This window comes from Papaver somniferum, chromosome 3 (assembly GCF_003573695.1).
Source record: "Papaver somniferum cultivar HN1 chromosome 3, ASM357369v1, whole genome shotgun sequence".
NCBI classification, from domain to species: Eukaryota; Viridiplantae; Streptophyta; class Magnoliopsida; order Ranunculales; family Papaveraceae; genus Papaver; species Papaver somniferum.
In genome coordinates, this window is record NC_039360.1 from 71,355,992 (window position 1) to 71,371,156 (window position 15,165).

General features: G+C 36.7%; 1 protein-coding gene across 1 annotated transcript; it reads right to left on the bottom strand.

The window, feature by feature from the left end:
- Positions 1-6,723: 6,723 nt before the first annotated feature.
- On the bottom strand, positions 6,724-10,629 carry LOC113356458 (2-oxoisovalerate dehydrogenase subunit alpha 2, mitochondrial-like). The gene is made up of 9 exons (XM_026599600.1): positions 10,312-10,629; positions 9,260-9,397; positions 8,818-9,000; positions 8,545-8,702; positions 8,354-8,453; positions 8,115-8,226; positions 7,823-7,962; positions 7,550-7,735; positions 6,724-7,130 (listed from the first exon to the last, which is right to left on the bottom strand). The coding sequence occupies exons 1-9, from the start codon at positions 10,492-10,494 to the stop codon at positions 6,963-6,965; spliced, it is 1,368 nt and encodes a 455-aa protein (XP_026455385.1). The 5' UTR covers positions 10,495-10,629; the 3' UTR covers positions 6,724-6,962.
- Between the last annotated feature and the right edge of the window lie 4,536 nt (positions 10,630-15,165).

The following is a 15,165-nucleotide window of genomic DNA, read 5'->3' on the forward strand; positions in this document are numbered from 1 at the left end:
GCCAGCTTCGTAATGGGTTTATGCAAAATTGTGCCCAGAATGAGTAAAAAGATATGTTAGATGTTAGAGATGTTTTTGTTGGAACCCTGATTTTGGGCATAATCTTCCTAGACATACAAAGCACTAGTCCTAACTTGGATGACCTTATAAGGGTACCTATCGGGTAGTTCAATTACCTATATGCCCTTAAATTCTTTAAATTACTAATCTATCCCTAACCCTAATACAAAAGCTATAATCAATAAACCTAAAATCAGTTTCATAACCCCTTCTTCCTCCTCCTCCACAGCAGCCGAACCCTTCTTCTTCCTTTTTTTTTTCATCGCATCATCGCGGAAATTTAATCGTTGATTCGTGAAAAATTTAATCGACGATTAAACTCATCTATATAATGGGTCGTCGTAAGGCAGTATCTCGTTCAAATCGATCGATTGAACAACCTATTGACGAAGAAGAAGACTTACAGAGTGAAGAACAAACTCAAAATCAACCACAAAATCAACCGGAAGAAGAGATTGAAGAAGAACCAACTCCGGAAATGAGAATAAGAAGGTTAGTTCTACAAACCCATCTCGTATTTGATGTTTTTGATTGTTTTGGTCGATTTAATTCGTCAAAATCATGTTTTTGCGGCGGTTACAGGGTATGGTTCGGCGTAAAAAAAAACTTAGATGTCCGCCGAGCTGTTCTTGAAACTGAACCATGAAAGTGCATATGAACGGCTCGGCGTAGATCTGAAATCCGTTTTGAGCCGAACTTAATGACACAGGGACTTATATTTAGGATCGGCTTATTCGATGGTGTTAGTTTTGTGCCGAATATGTTTTGTGAAATTCAGAAATTTTGCATGTGCGTAGGATCGGCTTGTATGGTAGTATTAGTCTTGTGCCGAACTTAATGACACAGAGAATTATATTTAGGATCGGCTTATTCGATGGTGTTAGTTTTGTACCGAATATGTTTTGTGAATTTCAGAAATTTTGCATGTGCGTAGGATCGGCTTGTATGGTAGTATTAGTTTTGTGCCGAATAAATGTTGTTTGAATTTCAGAATTTTTGCATGTGCTTAGGATCGGCTTGTATGGTTGTATTAGTTTTGCGTCGATTAATGTTATTTGAAATTCATGAATTCTTCATGTGTAGGATCGGCTTATTTGTATGACACCATTTTGCGCCGAATAAATGTTTCAATTCATAAGTCTAGATTGGGCTTATTCGATAGTATTAGGGTTGCGCCGAATATCATTGTAAAATTCCATAAATTTTACAAGTGTATAGGATCGGCTTATTTATATGATATCATGTTGCGCCGAATACATGTTTGAGTTCATAATCATAGGTTCGGCTTATTCGACAGTATCGGTTGTGAGCCGAATATATAGGATCGGCTTATAATTGTTTTGTGGTATGAGCCGATCCACTCTCTGTGTAAGCTAATAAAAATTTCAAGACATGATTCGGCTCATATGTGTTATTTCGGGTAAGACGAGCCTTCTTATTGGTTGACAAGTTTTTGGATTTTCAAATCCATTTTCATATAGTTTGTATCCCTTTGTTGTTCAAAGCATACTTCTAACCTTCATACTTGTGTCAGGCCTAATGCAGCTAATAAGAGGAAGAAGATGGAGGTAACACCTTCTACTTCTAAAACTCCCGATCCTCGAGGAGGAGGTAAGAAAAGATTGGGAGCGGGAGGTAGGAGACATTTTAGAAGAAGCTGAACAAGGAAGAGTTGGAAGCAAGAAGAAGTTGATGATAATAAAGAAGAACATGAAGAAGTTCATCAAACAGAACCAACCCAAAGGAAAACCCAAGAAGACAAGAAGGTAAGAAGGTGGCAAACCCGAAAGAAAGGACGATGATGATCGACGGATCACTAGTTTACACATTCTTGATGAAGATGACGTAATTACACCTCGATCAGATGGTTTGCCTCATGGTCTTCCGGAAGATGGAGGAAATGTGTTGATTGGTTATGTCGATTCTTGTGCGAAGAAAATTTATGAGACTTCTGATCACAACCGTGCAGTCCGAGTATTGAGACACCAGAGGGCAGCGAAATGGAGTCTTGCTGAAGAGGTTCCTGAGGTGATTGCTTACATACAACGCAGTGCTTTATGGCCTATCATCAGTTATGGACATAAGGAATATGAAAGTGTGCCGGCCTCTTCCTTTACCGAGCGCTTTTGTCCAGAAACTTACACATTCCAATTACCTTTTGGAGAGATGACAATCACTCCTGATGAGGCTAGTAATATTACAAGCCTTAAAGAAAGGGGTGTAAGTGTGGATGCTGGTTTTTATGACATGAGTTGGGATGAGCTATACAATTTGTACCAGGAAAGTCTTGGTTGGGGTTCACACAAAACTGAGTTGGAGTTTTGTCGATCAGTTAAAGATGTCGATACCGTTTGCATACCAGGTGGCAGAAATAAGAAGAATAAGAAGATCAAGTTGACTAACTTGAAAAAGGATTTTGAGAACACAAAGGAAAGAGTTGAACAAGGTTTGTTGATAATGGATCCCGTCAAAGTGAAGCAAACCGGAACTGCCTACTTGCTTTATACTCTTGGTAGAGACATCTTTCCCGACACTACCGGAAATAAGGTAAATGCTAATTATCTCCAATTGGTAAAGAATCTTCAAACTTGTAACGAGTTTCCTTGTGGAACGGCTACGCTCGCTTACCTGCTGGACCAACTTGCCACCGCGTCTAGGTTGACAAGTACAAACATCGGAGGGAACTTCACTTTGCTCCAGGTAACTTTTGGGAGTTCAGAGTATGGTTCGGCTTATAACCATAAAATCTTTTAAGTCGAACTTTGTACTTACTTGGTTCGGCTTATAATACTTGATCCATATAAGCCGAACAGTTCTCTGAGTTTGCAAACTTTATTCTTACTTTGATGTTTCCAAGTAAAACTTGTTTCTATCAATTCAATTCCTTTGATTTTTTTAATGTGGTTCTTTGGATGTAGGTGTGGATATATGACCATTTCCCAATTTTGAACTTGGTCAAAGTATATGAGAAAGATGTCGATTCTGTTGATACAGAGCCAACTGCAGCACGGTACGCGTACGAGGACTCCAAGAAAAGGAACAAAAAGAAGTTGGTGGCAAGTTTGAGAGAGACGTTAGACTGTCTTGGTGTTGATGATGTCACTTTTCAACCATATGAGAAGGAAGATGAAGTTGTTGAAGATGAGGATATTCCGGTAGGTATGTACCATGGGCCATTGTGGTATCCCGGTGGTTATGTTATATACGATCCTAGGCGAGTACTCCGTCAATTAGGATGCGTCCAAAAGGTTCCTTTGTTTGACGAGAAATTTAGGTTGTTACCAAAGAGTGGTAAGGGAACTAAAAGCACCACTTCATCTTGGGAACCAAAGTATGATCCTGATCCCACCGTTGAGTTTTGGAATAATTTAGACAATCACACATTAGATGCGTTCAAGTTAACACCTTTACTTGATGATCCATGTGAAGAGGATCAGGGCTATATGGATTGGTATAACCAAATTTCTCATCCCTTCATTATCAATAAGAAAAGGCAAAAGATAGATGATAAAGGGAAGGTGAAGCCTATTAAGATCACCAACAAGTCTACTTCCGAAGATGTAGTCAAGGATTTCAAGATTATGGTAAGAATGACTTCACTTTATACTATTTTCATATATTAGTTATGGTAAAAATGTCTTCAACCTCACGGTTATAAGTTGTTGACAAATGAAAAAATAGGCTGTCGCGGGTAGGGAGATATTGAAAAAAATGAAGGCCAAACTTGGTTGCAAAACACCAATGACCGTGGAAGAACAAAAATACCTCATCAACAAATGGGATGCAATCATCAACAAAGGAGAAGGACCCGAGGAACCCGAACAAAGGCCTACCACTAAGAGGTCTCGACAAGTTGGTGAAGGTACAAGCCAAAGGTGGTGCTACCGGCCAACCCGGTAATGATGCGTCGGAAGAAGACCAAGGTGGAAGAAGAGGTGGTCGTGCAACTAAGAAGAGGGGTCGTGGTTAAATGCCCTGGTGGGCAAGGAAAAGGTGTGTGACTTGACCGAAATCATCCAACTTCTTTTGGCAAGCGTAGTTATTCTTCACCCCTAACCACATTACTTGTTGCATCACCATCCTACCTTGCAAATTGAGTCTTCTAATATTTTTTCTTGCATTGTAGATAGTTTGCATAGTCGACTTGTTATTCTTGTTGTCCTCCTTCAATTTGCTAAGAATCCTAGAAGGTGACAAACGTGCTCGTGTCATTTTATCCACTTCTAGCATCTCGTTGGGTTTGAATCGCGCTACTTTCGCATGTCCATGAAGGTCTTTCAGACGTGGGTGGTTATGACGACAATCCATATCTTTATTCATTATCCAATATTGATCTTCTTTCTTCATGGTCTTATTCTTGAGGTTGAAAACGATCTTGAAAGGGCAGTTTCTTTTCTTCGTCTTCGTCCTATTCTTTCTCCCGGCCTTCCCAACATATACGGTACCATTTTTAACCTTGCTAGCGCCGGTTCCACTACGCTCACAAATCATTTCAAACCGATCCCATTGACTTTGTTGTCCTTTAACTAGTACACAATTTAACTTCATCGCATGTTCCTCAAGCCAATCAAGAACTTCGAGTTTAGTTTTTCATGTCTACCTTCATTCCAAAACAAATAATTTGTAAGAAAAACTTTGGAATATTCCGACAACATTAAGGTGCTCAAAAAGTTCTTACATACCAAATCATTTTGGAAGTGATCCTTGGTATCCTCGTGAATCATGTCTACTGGATCAGGATGATTTTCCATGGGTCCAACCACGATCTACGAAGAATAGCAAGGTTAAATACTAGAAAAGAATTATAATAGCAAGGTTCGGCTCATTCGACAATCATAGTATGTGCCGAATCATGAACATTTACAGGTTTCGGCTTATACGATATTCTAAATATGTGTAGAACCACACTCAATATTTTAACCCAAAAATTAACAAATTAATGTTCGGCTCATACGGTAATGAAATTATGTGTCGAACCTTAAACATTTAGAGGTTTCGGCTTATACGCTATTATCAATATAAGCCGAACCATTAATTTTCTTATTCCGGGCCATGCAGGATGTTGTTCGGCTTACTATGAAATTTTCATATAAGACGAACTAGTGTGTAGCAAAAGGGTGAGAATTGAAAATTATAGGTTCGGCGCATGTTGTAAACAAATTCAGTGAGCCGAGCCGTTCATCATTTGGTTGATTCGGCTCATAGATGTGAGCCGAACCTCAACCTGGTTCGCCGAACCATGAAGCAAAAATCCAAACTTTTGATAATTTGTAGCTATAGAAGTGAGATTGAGCATAAGATAGAAGTGTACCTGTGTATTAGAAGCATTGGGTTCCTCATATATATGTGCTCATCATCTGGATTTGGCTCATAAAAATCATCATCTTGAGTTTGTGTTTGAGCTTGAGTTTGAGTTTGTGTAAAATCATTCTCATAATCTAAGAAATCAGCCATTTGGGAATCATTGTTGCAGTTGATATGTATTTTCCTAGATTTTTTATATGAATTATGACCCTCCTCATCCTCCATTGAATCAAGAATAAAATTTTCTCACTTTCTCCTTTTCTTTCTCTCCTTCTTAACCAAAACTTTGATTTTTTTTCCCACAAATTTTTTCATCTAAACAACCTTTATAATTCTGAAAATATCTTAACCACTAATCAAAATATTTAATCATTAATCCAGATTACTAATACTAATACGTAAAGGGTAGATTTGCCATTTAAAAAAATTTGAGTTAAGGGGATATCTGATTTTGTTATTTCACAACCTCTTTTGTCTTTATTGAGTATGTCTTGAAAGATTTTGGTATGCCCAAAATCATAGTTCTTTTGTTGGCCGGTAATTCTTGTTGATTTTTTCACTTTATCATTAGCATTAGTGAAACCCAGACCCAGGTTGATGTTTTTTTTTCTTTTTTGAAGCACCAACCAAAGGTTGATGTTGTTGCCATCAGGCCCATTACCTTGAAGAGGTAATGGCTGTTTTGAGGCATACTCAAAATATTTGAGGCATACCGAGTTATCAGCCGAACCTATGGTTTTTGCCTAGGTTCGACTAATAACTTTTCAGCCGAATATGTCTCAAATCATTTTGAGTATGCCTCAAAATAGGTTTCCTTCGTTCCCAGCTTGTCGCGTCATTGTCTGTTGTAATCCCAAGTTTTGATGCGGTTGTAAAAGCATTTTTGATGAATTTGAGTTTAGAATGACAAGGTTTCACGTCAACAAAGACTATTACGTCTTCACTTGGATAGAAGGATGATTAAATGGTGAGTCGTTTGGCTTTATCCTGTAATTATAATAGGTTGATTTGGATTGGAGGCGTCATTAGCGCCGTTCTTTGAGTGTTTGAATTTGCGTACTTAATAATTACTTGACAAACATCTTTATGTTTGTTTGAAGTAGTCCAATTGACATTTGAAGTATAGGCATCTTCATTTCATTAGTGATCAAAATGTAAAGAGTCGGACTGTAATTCAACGACAGAAAAGTGCATTCTGCTTTCAGGCCAGAATCATCAGTAATTGTGAAGACTATACCCTCTTTGTTAAATGCTTAATACTCGTATGAGTAGACAAAATATTTGTATATGAGAACAGCTCCAGAAAGGAACATAAGTTGCGGACAACTTTGGAACTCAATTTGGGATCTGAAGTCCAAATAAATTTTAAAGAATTCTTTTTTTTTTCTTTTTTTGAGAGATTAAAAAGAATAGTAGTTTATGGCATTCTGATTAGCAACATGCACCAATGCATCGTTGATCATTTCACATTTGTTTAAATTTTGGGATGAGACCCCACCTTTTTCACCCCTACAGAGGATCAATATGATATGGCAGGTAATTTGATGGTACCAACGATGCATTTCCTCATACATGAATTGCAGATTCGTCGTATATTGTTAAACAGGAACGTCAGTAGGGTAATCCTGTGGATGTTTCATGACTATATTACGAAGAAACTTCTCTTGCTCGCACAGATTGGACGGTGGCTGGTCGTATACATCTGTGAAGAGCTCTGCAAGTGGAGGTTTTTTCACTCTCTCTGCAACTTGTACTGCATCCAGAACCTGTTGAAAGCAACCATTAAAGAACCCAAATAGATCAATAACTCCACAGAAGAACAATTTGTACTACAATTTTACATGCATCTACTACGTCCTTTGTCCGTACAGCATGTGGCCTAAAATGCCTCATGAAGATGAGTCAAGGGTCTCTATGGTTAAAATGATCTATATCATGTAAACCCCCCTCATGAACATTCAGATTGTTTTAGAACTTTTTAAACTCATCAATTTTGGTAATTAACAAATAAAATGGGATGGTTTAGCAAATTGCAATCAACTTTTGGTCAAGCTTTAACAGACTCGGAATAGAAGTGTGTTCTATGATCACTTTAGAGATTGTTTCCTTGTGGGTTCTATAAGCGAGTGGAAACCGGGTGAAAGAAGATCCTAATATTATATACATATATAAAGAACATATGTACCTGCTTTCTAGCTTCAATTCGGAGCTGCGATTCATCTTCATCACTCCACCAACCATTCATTTCAACCCATTTCCTATATCTAGCTATAGGATCTCGTGCCATTCTCCACTGTTCAATTTCACCAACTGGGCGGTATTTGGTAGAATCATCTGATGTCGAGTGGTGTCCTACTCGATATGTAAGTGCCTGTTCATTTCAGTGTTCAGCAGACATCAACAATTAGTAACATTTTATACTTCCCAAATATCTTCTTTAATGAAATGTCCCTAGTACCTCAATTAGGATGGGCCTATGTTCCTTTATCGCCATTTCACGAGCTGCATGGACTGCACTGTACATTGCAAGAGTGTCATTCCCATCCACACGAATGCTGCGAATTCCATAAGCTTGACCTTTCACAACTATACCATCACCTGCATGACATTGATGACAACTTCGTATTAGCATTCTACTGAAAGGAAACAGTGCCAGAACTTCATTTTTGGCCCAAGAAATACATTTATGATTTATATACTTAAACTTGAGAATATAAACATCTATGTTTTCTGAAAGGGACAGGAAGTACTTCGAAATTGTTGTGATGTAGGGGTGCTAATGGCCCATCCGTTGTTACGACAAATAAAAACAACCGGGGCTTCCATAACAGCTGCAAAATTTAAGGCAGCATGGAAATCTCCCTGAAAAGACATTGAAAGATACGTTAAGGTACACCCAAGTAACAAAAGTTGGGGTTTTGCTTTTCTCTAGACTGGAAAAGCTAGTAATCATCAAAACCGATCTGTAATATGTGTATGTGAAATATACCTCACTTGTGCCGCCATCACCGAAATAAGTGACTGTACATGCATCCTTCTTATCCATTTTTAGGGAATAAGCAGCGCCAACAGCTTGGGGAAGCTGCGTACTGGCAAAGAGAACAGAATGATTTGTAATAAAACATTAATGCAAGAGGTTGATTCAAAAATTTATTATCATAGAACAAATGAGCTGCTTACGCAATTGTTGATGACACAGTTACATAATTGTGCTTCTTTGACCCATAGTGGATTGGCATTTGTCGTCCTTTCCCATAATCAGCACCATTTCCAAAGCACTGGTTTGCAAACTCTTGAACGGTGAAACCACGCCATAACAGCACTCCAGGCTCCCTGTACTGCAACCATTTTGGTAACATGCCATGATAAGTAACACGTTTTCCGAAGCCTATGGCCTGTTATGGTAATGAAGACAAATGTGAAATGAAACTGTAAATTAAGAGTTTAAGTAACCTGAGGGAAGATAATATCATCTGGGGTTAGGGCAGCAGCTGATGCAATGTTGATTGCCTCTTCTCCATTTGTGGTAAGGTAGAAGGAAATCCTTCCTTGCCTTTGTGCCTCGTAAAATATGGTGTCCATGACTTGAAGAGTAACCATATTACTGTACATTTTTACAGCAACTTCTTTGCTTATCTGATCATCGTGTAGTGAAACCAAGAAATGCTTAGTTAACTAGTATATTAAGTAAAATTAGTACTTCACTAGGATGGGTAGCTAGCTCGTAAATTTTTTAACAAACCAATCACCGAGAATTGGTTGTGAGAGAAAGTAACGTTATATTACGCTGTCTAAGGGTTGGTGAACCACATTTATCTAGCAAATTTGAAGTATGTAAACAAAGAGATGATTATTAGGCAATGTTCAACAAAAAAAAAAGGAGGAGATTGAATACATTTTGGTAATGACTGCCTATAATTGTCTTTCCATTGTCATCAAGAACCCGATAGCAGTGTGTCCGCTTTTCAGGGGACTCTGGTATGAATCTCATGTGGGAAGTGAATGTAACCCGTCCTCCAGGAAAGTCCAAGGCCTGCAAATTACAGATTGCATTGGATAAAAACACCTCTGATTAAGTCTTATGTTAAAGAAGGTTAAAACATTTTAAAATGCAGAACACTAGAAAGTAGTCAGTGATGATGTCCTAGATTGCTTGCATATCTCGTTTAAGGATTACAAATTTGCTCGAATCATCGCACACCATAAAATCTCACCAAAACTAGAATTTCTAGTCTATGTTTGAACCTTACCAAGTGAATGATTTTCCTTTTAACACTATATCCAGCACTCCCTTTTTTCTTTTGTTTTTCTCTTTTCCTCTTTTAATATGATTCTTTTGGTTTCATTATGGTTTTCAAGGTGCATGTCCCAGTGATCACATGTAAAAGCCTAACTTGTGCAAAGAGCCCTATGATGTATGTTGATTCGTGAGGTCGACTTGTCGTACCAAAATCAAAATAATGACTTAACATGTAGATCATCTTCCAAACAAAAACAGTTTAATCAAGACTTTTTTCAAATTTTCGTGTGAATTTCCGAGATTGATTTATATAATGAACAAAGCTTCTATAATGCTTCAGAAATAAAAAATAAAAAGAACTTCAGCATTCTAAATATACAAAAATGATTCGCATTTCGCAAACTCTAATAACAATCAACTACGTCTGTTTCCCCATATCGATAGGTAGTCTGTATATATCACTAACTCTTTTAACTTAACCTTTGCCTAAACAGAAATAAAGACTGCAGTAGGAATTAGGTGAGCAAGACCAATTTTCTGTTCACTAAAATAATCCAAAATTTTCACTTCAAGAATTCTTTAATCGTCACAATTTTAACCAACAAGATTAAAAAAATGATGATGACCCTGAAATTATTTCCTCAACATAAAACATCCAGAAAGACATAGTAAAAATTACTAAAATAAGAAAAACTATGAAAACTTACCTGATTTTCATCATCACTGGTATCATACCCAAAACTGATATCTTTGTCTGCTTTAGTTGATTCAAACCTACGAGTTGTGTTGAGAAGACTGCATGCGGATGATGAGCTTCTGAGTATTCCTATATTTCTATGAAGATGATCAGTAATTTTTCTTGATGTTCTTGCCATTAACCAAAAAGCCATCTTTCAAGATTTTCTCTGTAATCTTTGGGTTGGAATAATAAGTAGAAAAGAAAGACAATTATGCACGTAATATATATAGGAGGAAGAGCAAGTAGATATAGAAAAAGAGTGGTTGAGTAAAAAATTGATTTGAGAGAGGAGCATTCAAGAGTGTGTCCATTTCAGACTTTTAGCTGGGGAGTTAAGGATGATACCAAGTTTGTGGACAGTGAGGGCCCATGGTTTGAACTGATATGTCAACACATCAGCATGAAGTGCCCATCGGCCATCCCCACCCGTACCTATCTACTTTTATTAACAACACCAAGATGGATGGAGGGAGGGCTACGCTTCATGTATATCTTGGGGTTGTTATTTGACATTTCTTTGTCTGAGGATGACTAGTTAGCCTTAGCCTAAGGTGGGTAGGAGATAAAAAGGGAAGTATTGTGCAATTTGTGGGCATGTTCATATACCGTGATGTTCATTATCTTTACTTTATTGATGTGACGAAGGGGAATCCAAAGTACGATTCTCTCTATCCCCAAAAAGAGAGAGTTAAGGTGCAAAATATCTAAGTATGCCCCTGTTTAAGATAATCATAATTAATGGAATGTCTTAAAGATTGAAATCATCATGACTTAATGAGATTTTAAAAGTTAATGCTCGAAAAAACAAGAAAAATGACCATTAATTAGTAATGCCCGATGCACTTTCTTAATCAATTAGGGAGAATACAAAGGTTTTAAGTTATAAAAACACAAGGAAAAATATCATAATTAATGCGCTTTTTAATTAATTTCATTGCTAGAGTTCAGGGTTATAGAGATTTCATCATAGGCTAACAGAGGTTTACTCCAAGGGGAAACGTTATAATATTACTTAACCGGAAATACTATTCACAGCTCTATTTAGCACTCAAATGCTAGGTGTTGAGAGGGTATTGGTTCAGGATTGTTAAGGAGGGGTCCACGGATGGGTAAAAGAATTCACCATTTGATAAATGTGGAATTTAGATGTTGTTGAGCTGTGAGTAGTGTGTTGTTATAGAGCGGTGAATAGCATTTCCGGTTACTTAACATTCTTTTTATTTTGCCAAATTGTTACGATTATCACACTAGGAAGGACATAGTAGATGATAAAAGAGAGAAGTTGATAATGGTTACCGAAAGGCTAAATGAAGGATAATGGGTTTATGACCGACCCTACGTCCAAGCTTTGGCTTACTGACGAGTCTTCTTTCCAAAAACAAGAAGCAATATTACTTCTTTTCAATAAACTTTATTTGATATATTTCTCATTAATTTTTCTTAAATAGAGATTACAAGAAATATTCATATCACATGTTAACCGTAGATCCTAAACATTAGGAAACGAACCCACTAATTCAAAACATAATACTGGCTAGGGACTCTAACAAAACACAATCACAATTAAGTTAATTAACGAGTAAGTCCACTCAAGTTATCCTTTACTAAAAAAAACTAATGGTGGGTTTGGATGTAGAATTTTGAAGGTGAAATTTATGGGTCCAAGAGATTTGGTGAAATTACGTTTTCCTTTGTACGTTTGGTTGTCCAAATGCTTGGAATCACGTTTCCTACGAGAATCAGTTTTCCAACAAATCCTTCATATGGAGTCCCACCCCTCCCCCTAAGATTTGTTGGGAAACTTTCCAAGGGAATTATGGACCCACGTTTTTTTAACTCTAAATCCCCATATATATATATATATATATGCAATTTTAAGATTTGAGGGTAATGCCAAATGGTACAAAGACTTTAAACAAGAAAACTCTATAAATCATAGGAATTTTAACTGAGTTACCAAACACACAAGGGATTTATATGAATCCTTGAATTTGTAATCCCATGGAATTATAAATTCCTGGGAATGGTGAATTCTGCAAACAAACCCACCATAAAGAGAAATAGATGTATATTGAACAAAAATGAAATGATAAAGAAGATAATGATGTTGTATGAAGTGGAATCGAACGAAAGTACAACTTGGAGAGGTTTTTGTTCAGATTGAGCTTAGATCGGTGCAATATTACTTGTGATGCACCATCATGGCACATTTGAGTCTTTGGCATGTGCAGTGGCTCAGGCTTGAACCGTTCAGCTTGTCTGACTGTGTTGATTCATTCTAAGAAAGTGATTTGGAACGAGTTTCGAGCATTGATTTGAAATCTTCCCGGGTGACGTAAATCATCTCTTGTTTCAATATTTGGTATCAGATTTGTTCATCATCATCAAGATGATAAAAAAACATAAAAAACTCGTTCACTTTCGAGAATTTAATGAAGAGAAAAGTAATGCTCAACTCTACATAACTAACTAGTAGGATCTTTTGTGCCCTTGAAGCTTGGAAAAAGTAATTTAACACCACCTTTAAGTTTTGAACGAGTGTTTCTAGAAGATTCTCCGCTTCTCTTTGATTTTTTCCATCACCTTCTGCAGAAATTTTCATCACACCAACCATTGGAGCCAACTTACTGAAAAATTCAGTTAGTTCTTCCACAATTACTTTTTGGTTGTCAACCATAGTAATCATTAAAATAAAAATAAATTGGTCTTTTGTAGTTTTTACTAACCTTTCAACTCTCATCCATTTATTCATTTTTGCACCAGAAGGGTTGAAGTAGTGGAGTATGATAGTTTTTGTTGGAAGGAATGATTGCAAGACCTTCAACCCACAATACAAGATAGTCAAGATCCGACTTACCACTTGTTACGATCACACTAGAAAGTACATAATAAATTATAATAGAGAAGATTTGATAATGGTTGCAGAAAAGGGTAAATGTAAGACAATGGGTTTACTGACGAACCCTATATCCAAGCTTAGGTTTACTGACGAGCCTTTCGCCCAAAAAAAACACATAAGTTATTTTTTTTAAATAAACTTCATTTGATATCTTTCTCATTGATTCGTATAACTTAAATATAGATTACAAGAGATACTCATATTCACATGTTAACCATAGGTCCTAAATACTAGGAAACAAACCCACTGATTCAAAACAAAACAAAGACTCTTGCTGACTAGGGATTATAACAACACGCCATTCACAACTAGTTAACTAGTAAGTCCGCTCGAGTTATTCTATAATAACATACTATAAAGAAATAGGCGTATATTAAAACAGAAACAACTTGAAACTTAAAATTAAATGGTAACACAAATACACTTGGAGATGGTCATTCTCAATTTAATCACCCTCCCTACTAATACAAGAGATTTGCTAATAACTAAATTCTTCTAATAAGACTTTTATTTATCCAATGATTCTTTTAATATCCCATGTGACAGAGGGAATAATGAAATGATGAGGGCACCAAGTACACCACAATCGTTTCGGTATCAACCTATAAGTCTGATATCTTGCATGATCTAATATAGACAGATATTGTCAAGAAGATAACAACCACAAGGTATACACTTGGTATATATAACAAGTTTGAAACCGAACCTTAAACTATAAGGATTAACCTAACACCTCGTTCGGTTGGGAGAATTGGAAATCTAGGAATTCAATTATGGGGTAATCCAATTCTTGGAATTGGATTCCAAAGAATTAGATTCAAATCTGAAAAATTCATGTTCGGTTGATATAATTCAATTACCTTTGTTTTTACCCCGGAATCCAATTCCATTGCACTATTGGACCAATGCAATGGAAATCTATCATTTTGGAGGGAATTGGATTCCTAGGAATTAAAATTCTTAATTCCATAAAGTTCATTGGCCCCGTTCGATTCAAGGAATTGGGCGCATTCCATAGGAATTGGATTCCAAGAAATTCAATTCCTTGAAACGAACACGATGTAAGTGTTTGGGATTAACGTACAGTGTATTACTTTTCAGTATAACTAAAATAGTAATTATAATTGCGGAAAGTAAAAGTAAAGGCACAACAAGATTTTGTTAACGAGGAAACCGCAAATGCAGAAAAACCTCGGGTCAGTTTTGAATACTCTCATAATTAAACCGCTATACAAACACCACTACCAACTTCGTAAAGTTGAGACCAAGTAAACTACCCCTAGTTACCTAGTTTCCTCAGTATCCCTACGCCTACAACCAATTTGGCCAACACACGTGAATCCTAAGATAAAGTCCACTATCTTTAGTTGTTTCATCCTTTCTAAAGACTTTAAGCACTCAATCATTTCAATCGTCTTCCAGACAGCAAAAGACTAATATGTTTGACAACCACTCTCCTATCTCAAGAAATTAATCAGAGATATGCATATTGAGCGTGACAAAGGCTTTTTTGTCTAAAATCAATTAAACTCCTTTGTCGGGTTTAGATCTTCCAAGATCGGATTAACAAGATAACCAGATCAAGCCAAACAGAACTACCGGATCCGGATACTGAAGAGTACCACCAAATGATAGCTTGTCGATCTTACTATGACTAGTAATAACAAATCTATCAAAAGATAAACTAGATCTAGTCGGATCCCAGCCGATCAAGTTTTTGCACAAAGAAAATTACAAAGATATGAAACCAATCACAAAAATCTTATTATCTTCAAATCATTAATAGTCTTCTGTATCCGCAGAATAACAAATATGATTCCAACTTATGATCGACCACACACAAAACGGAGTCTGTTAACAATAGATGATCACAAGTCAACATCAGATCTGAACTACCGCTAATCTCTTGAGTCTTAATCTAGT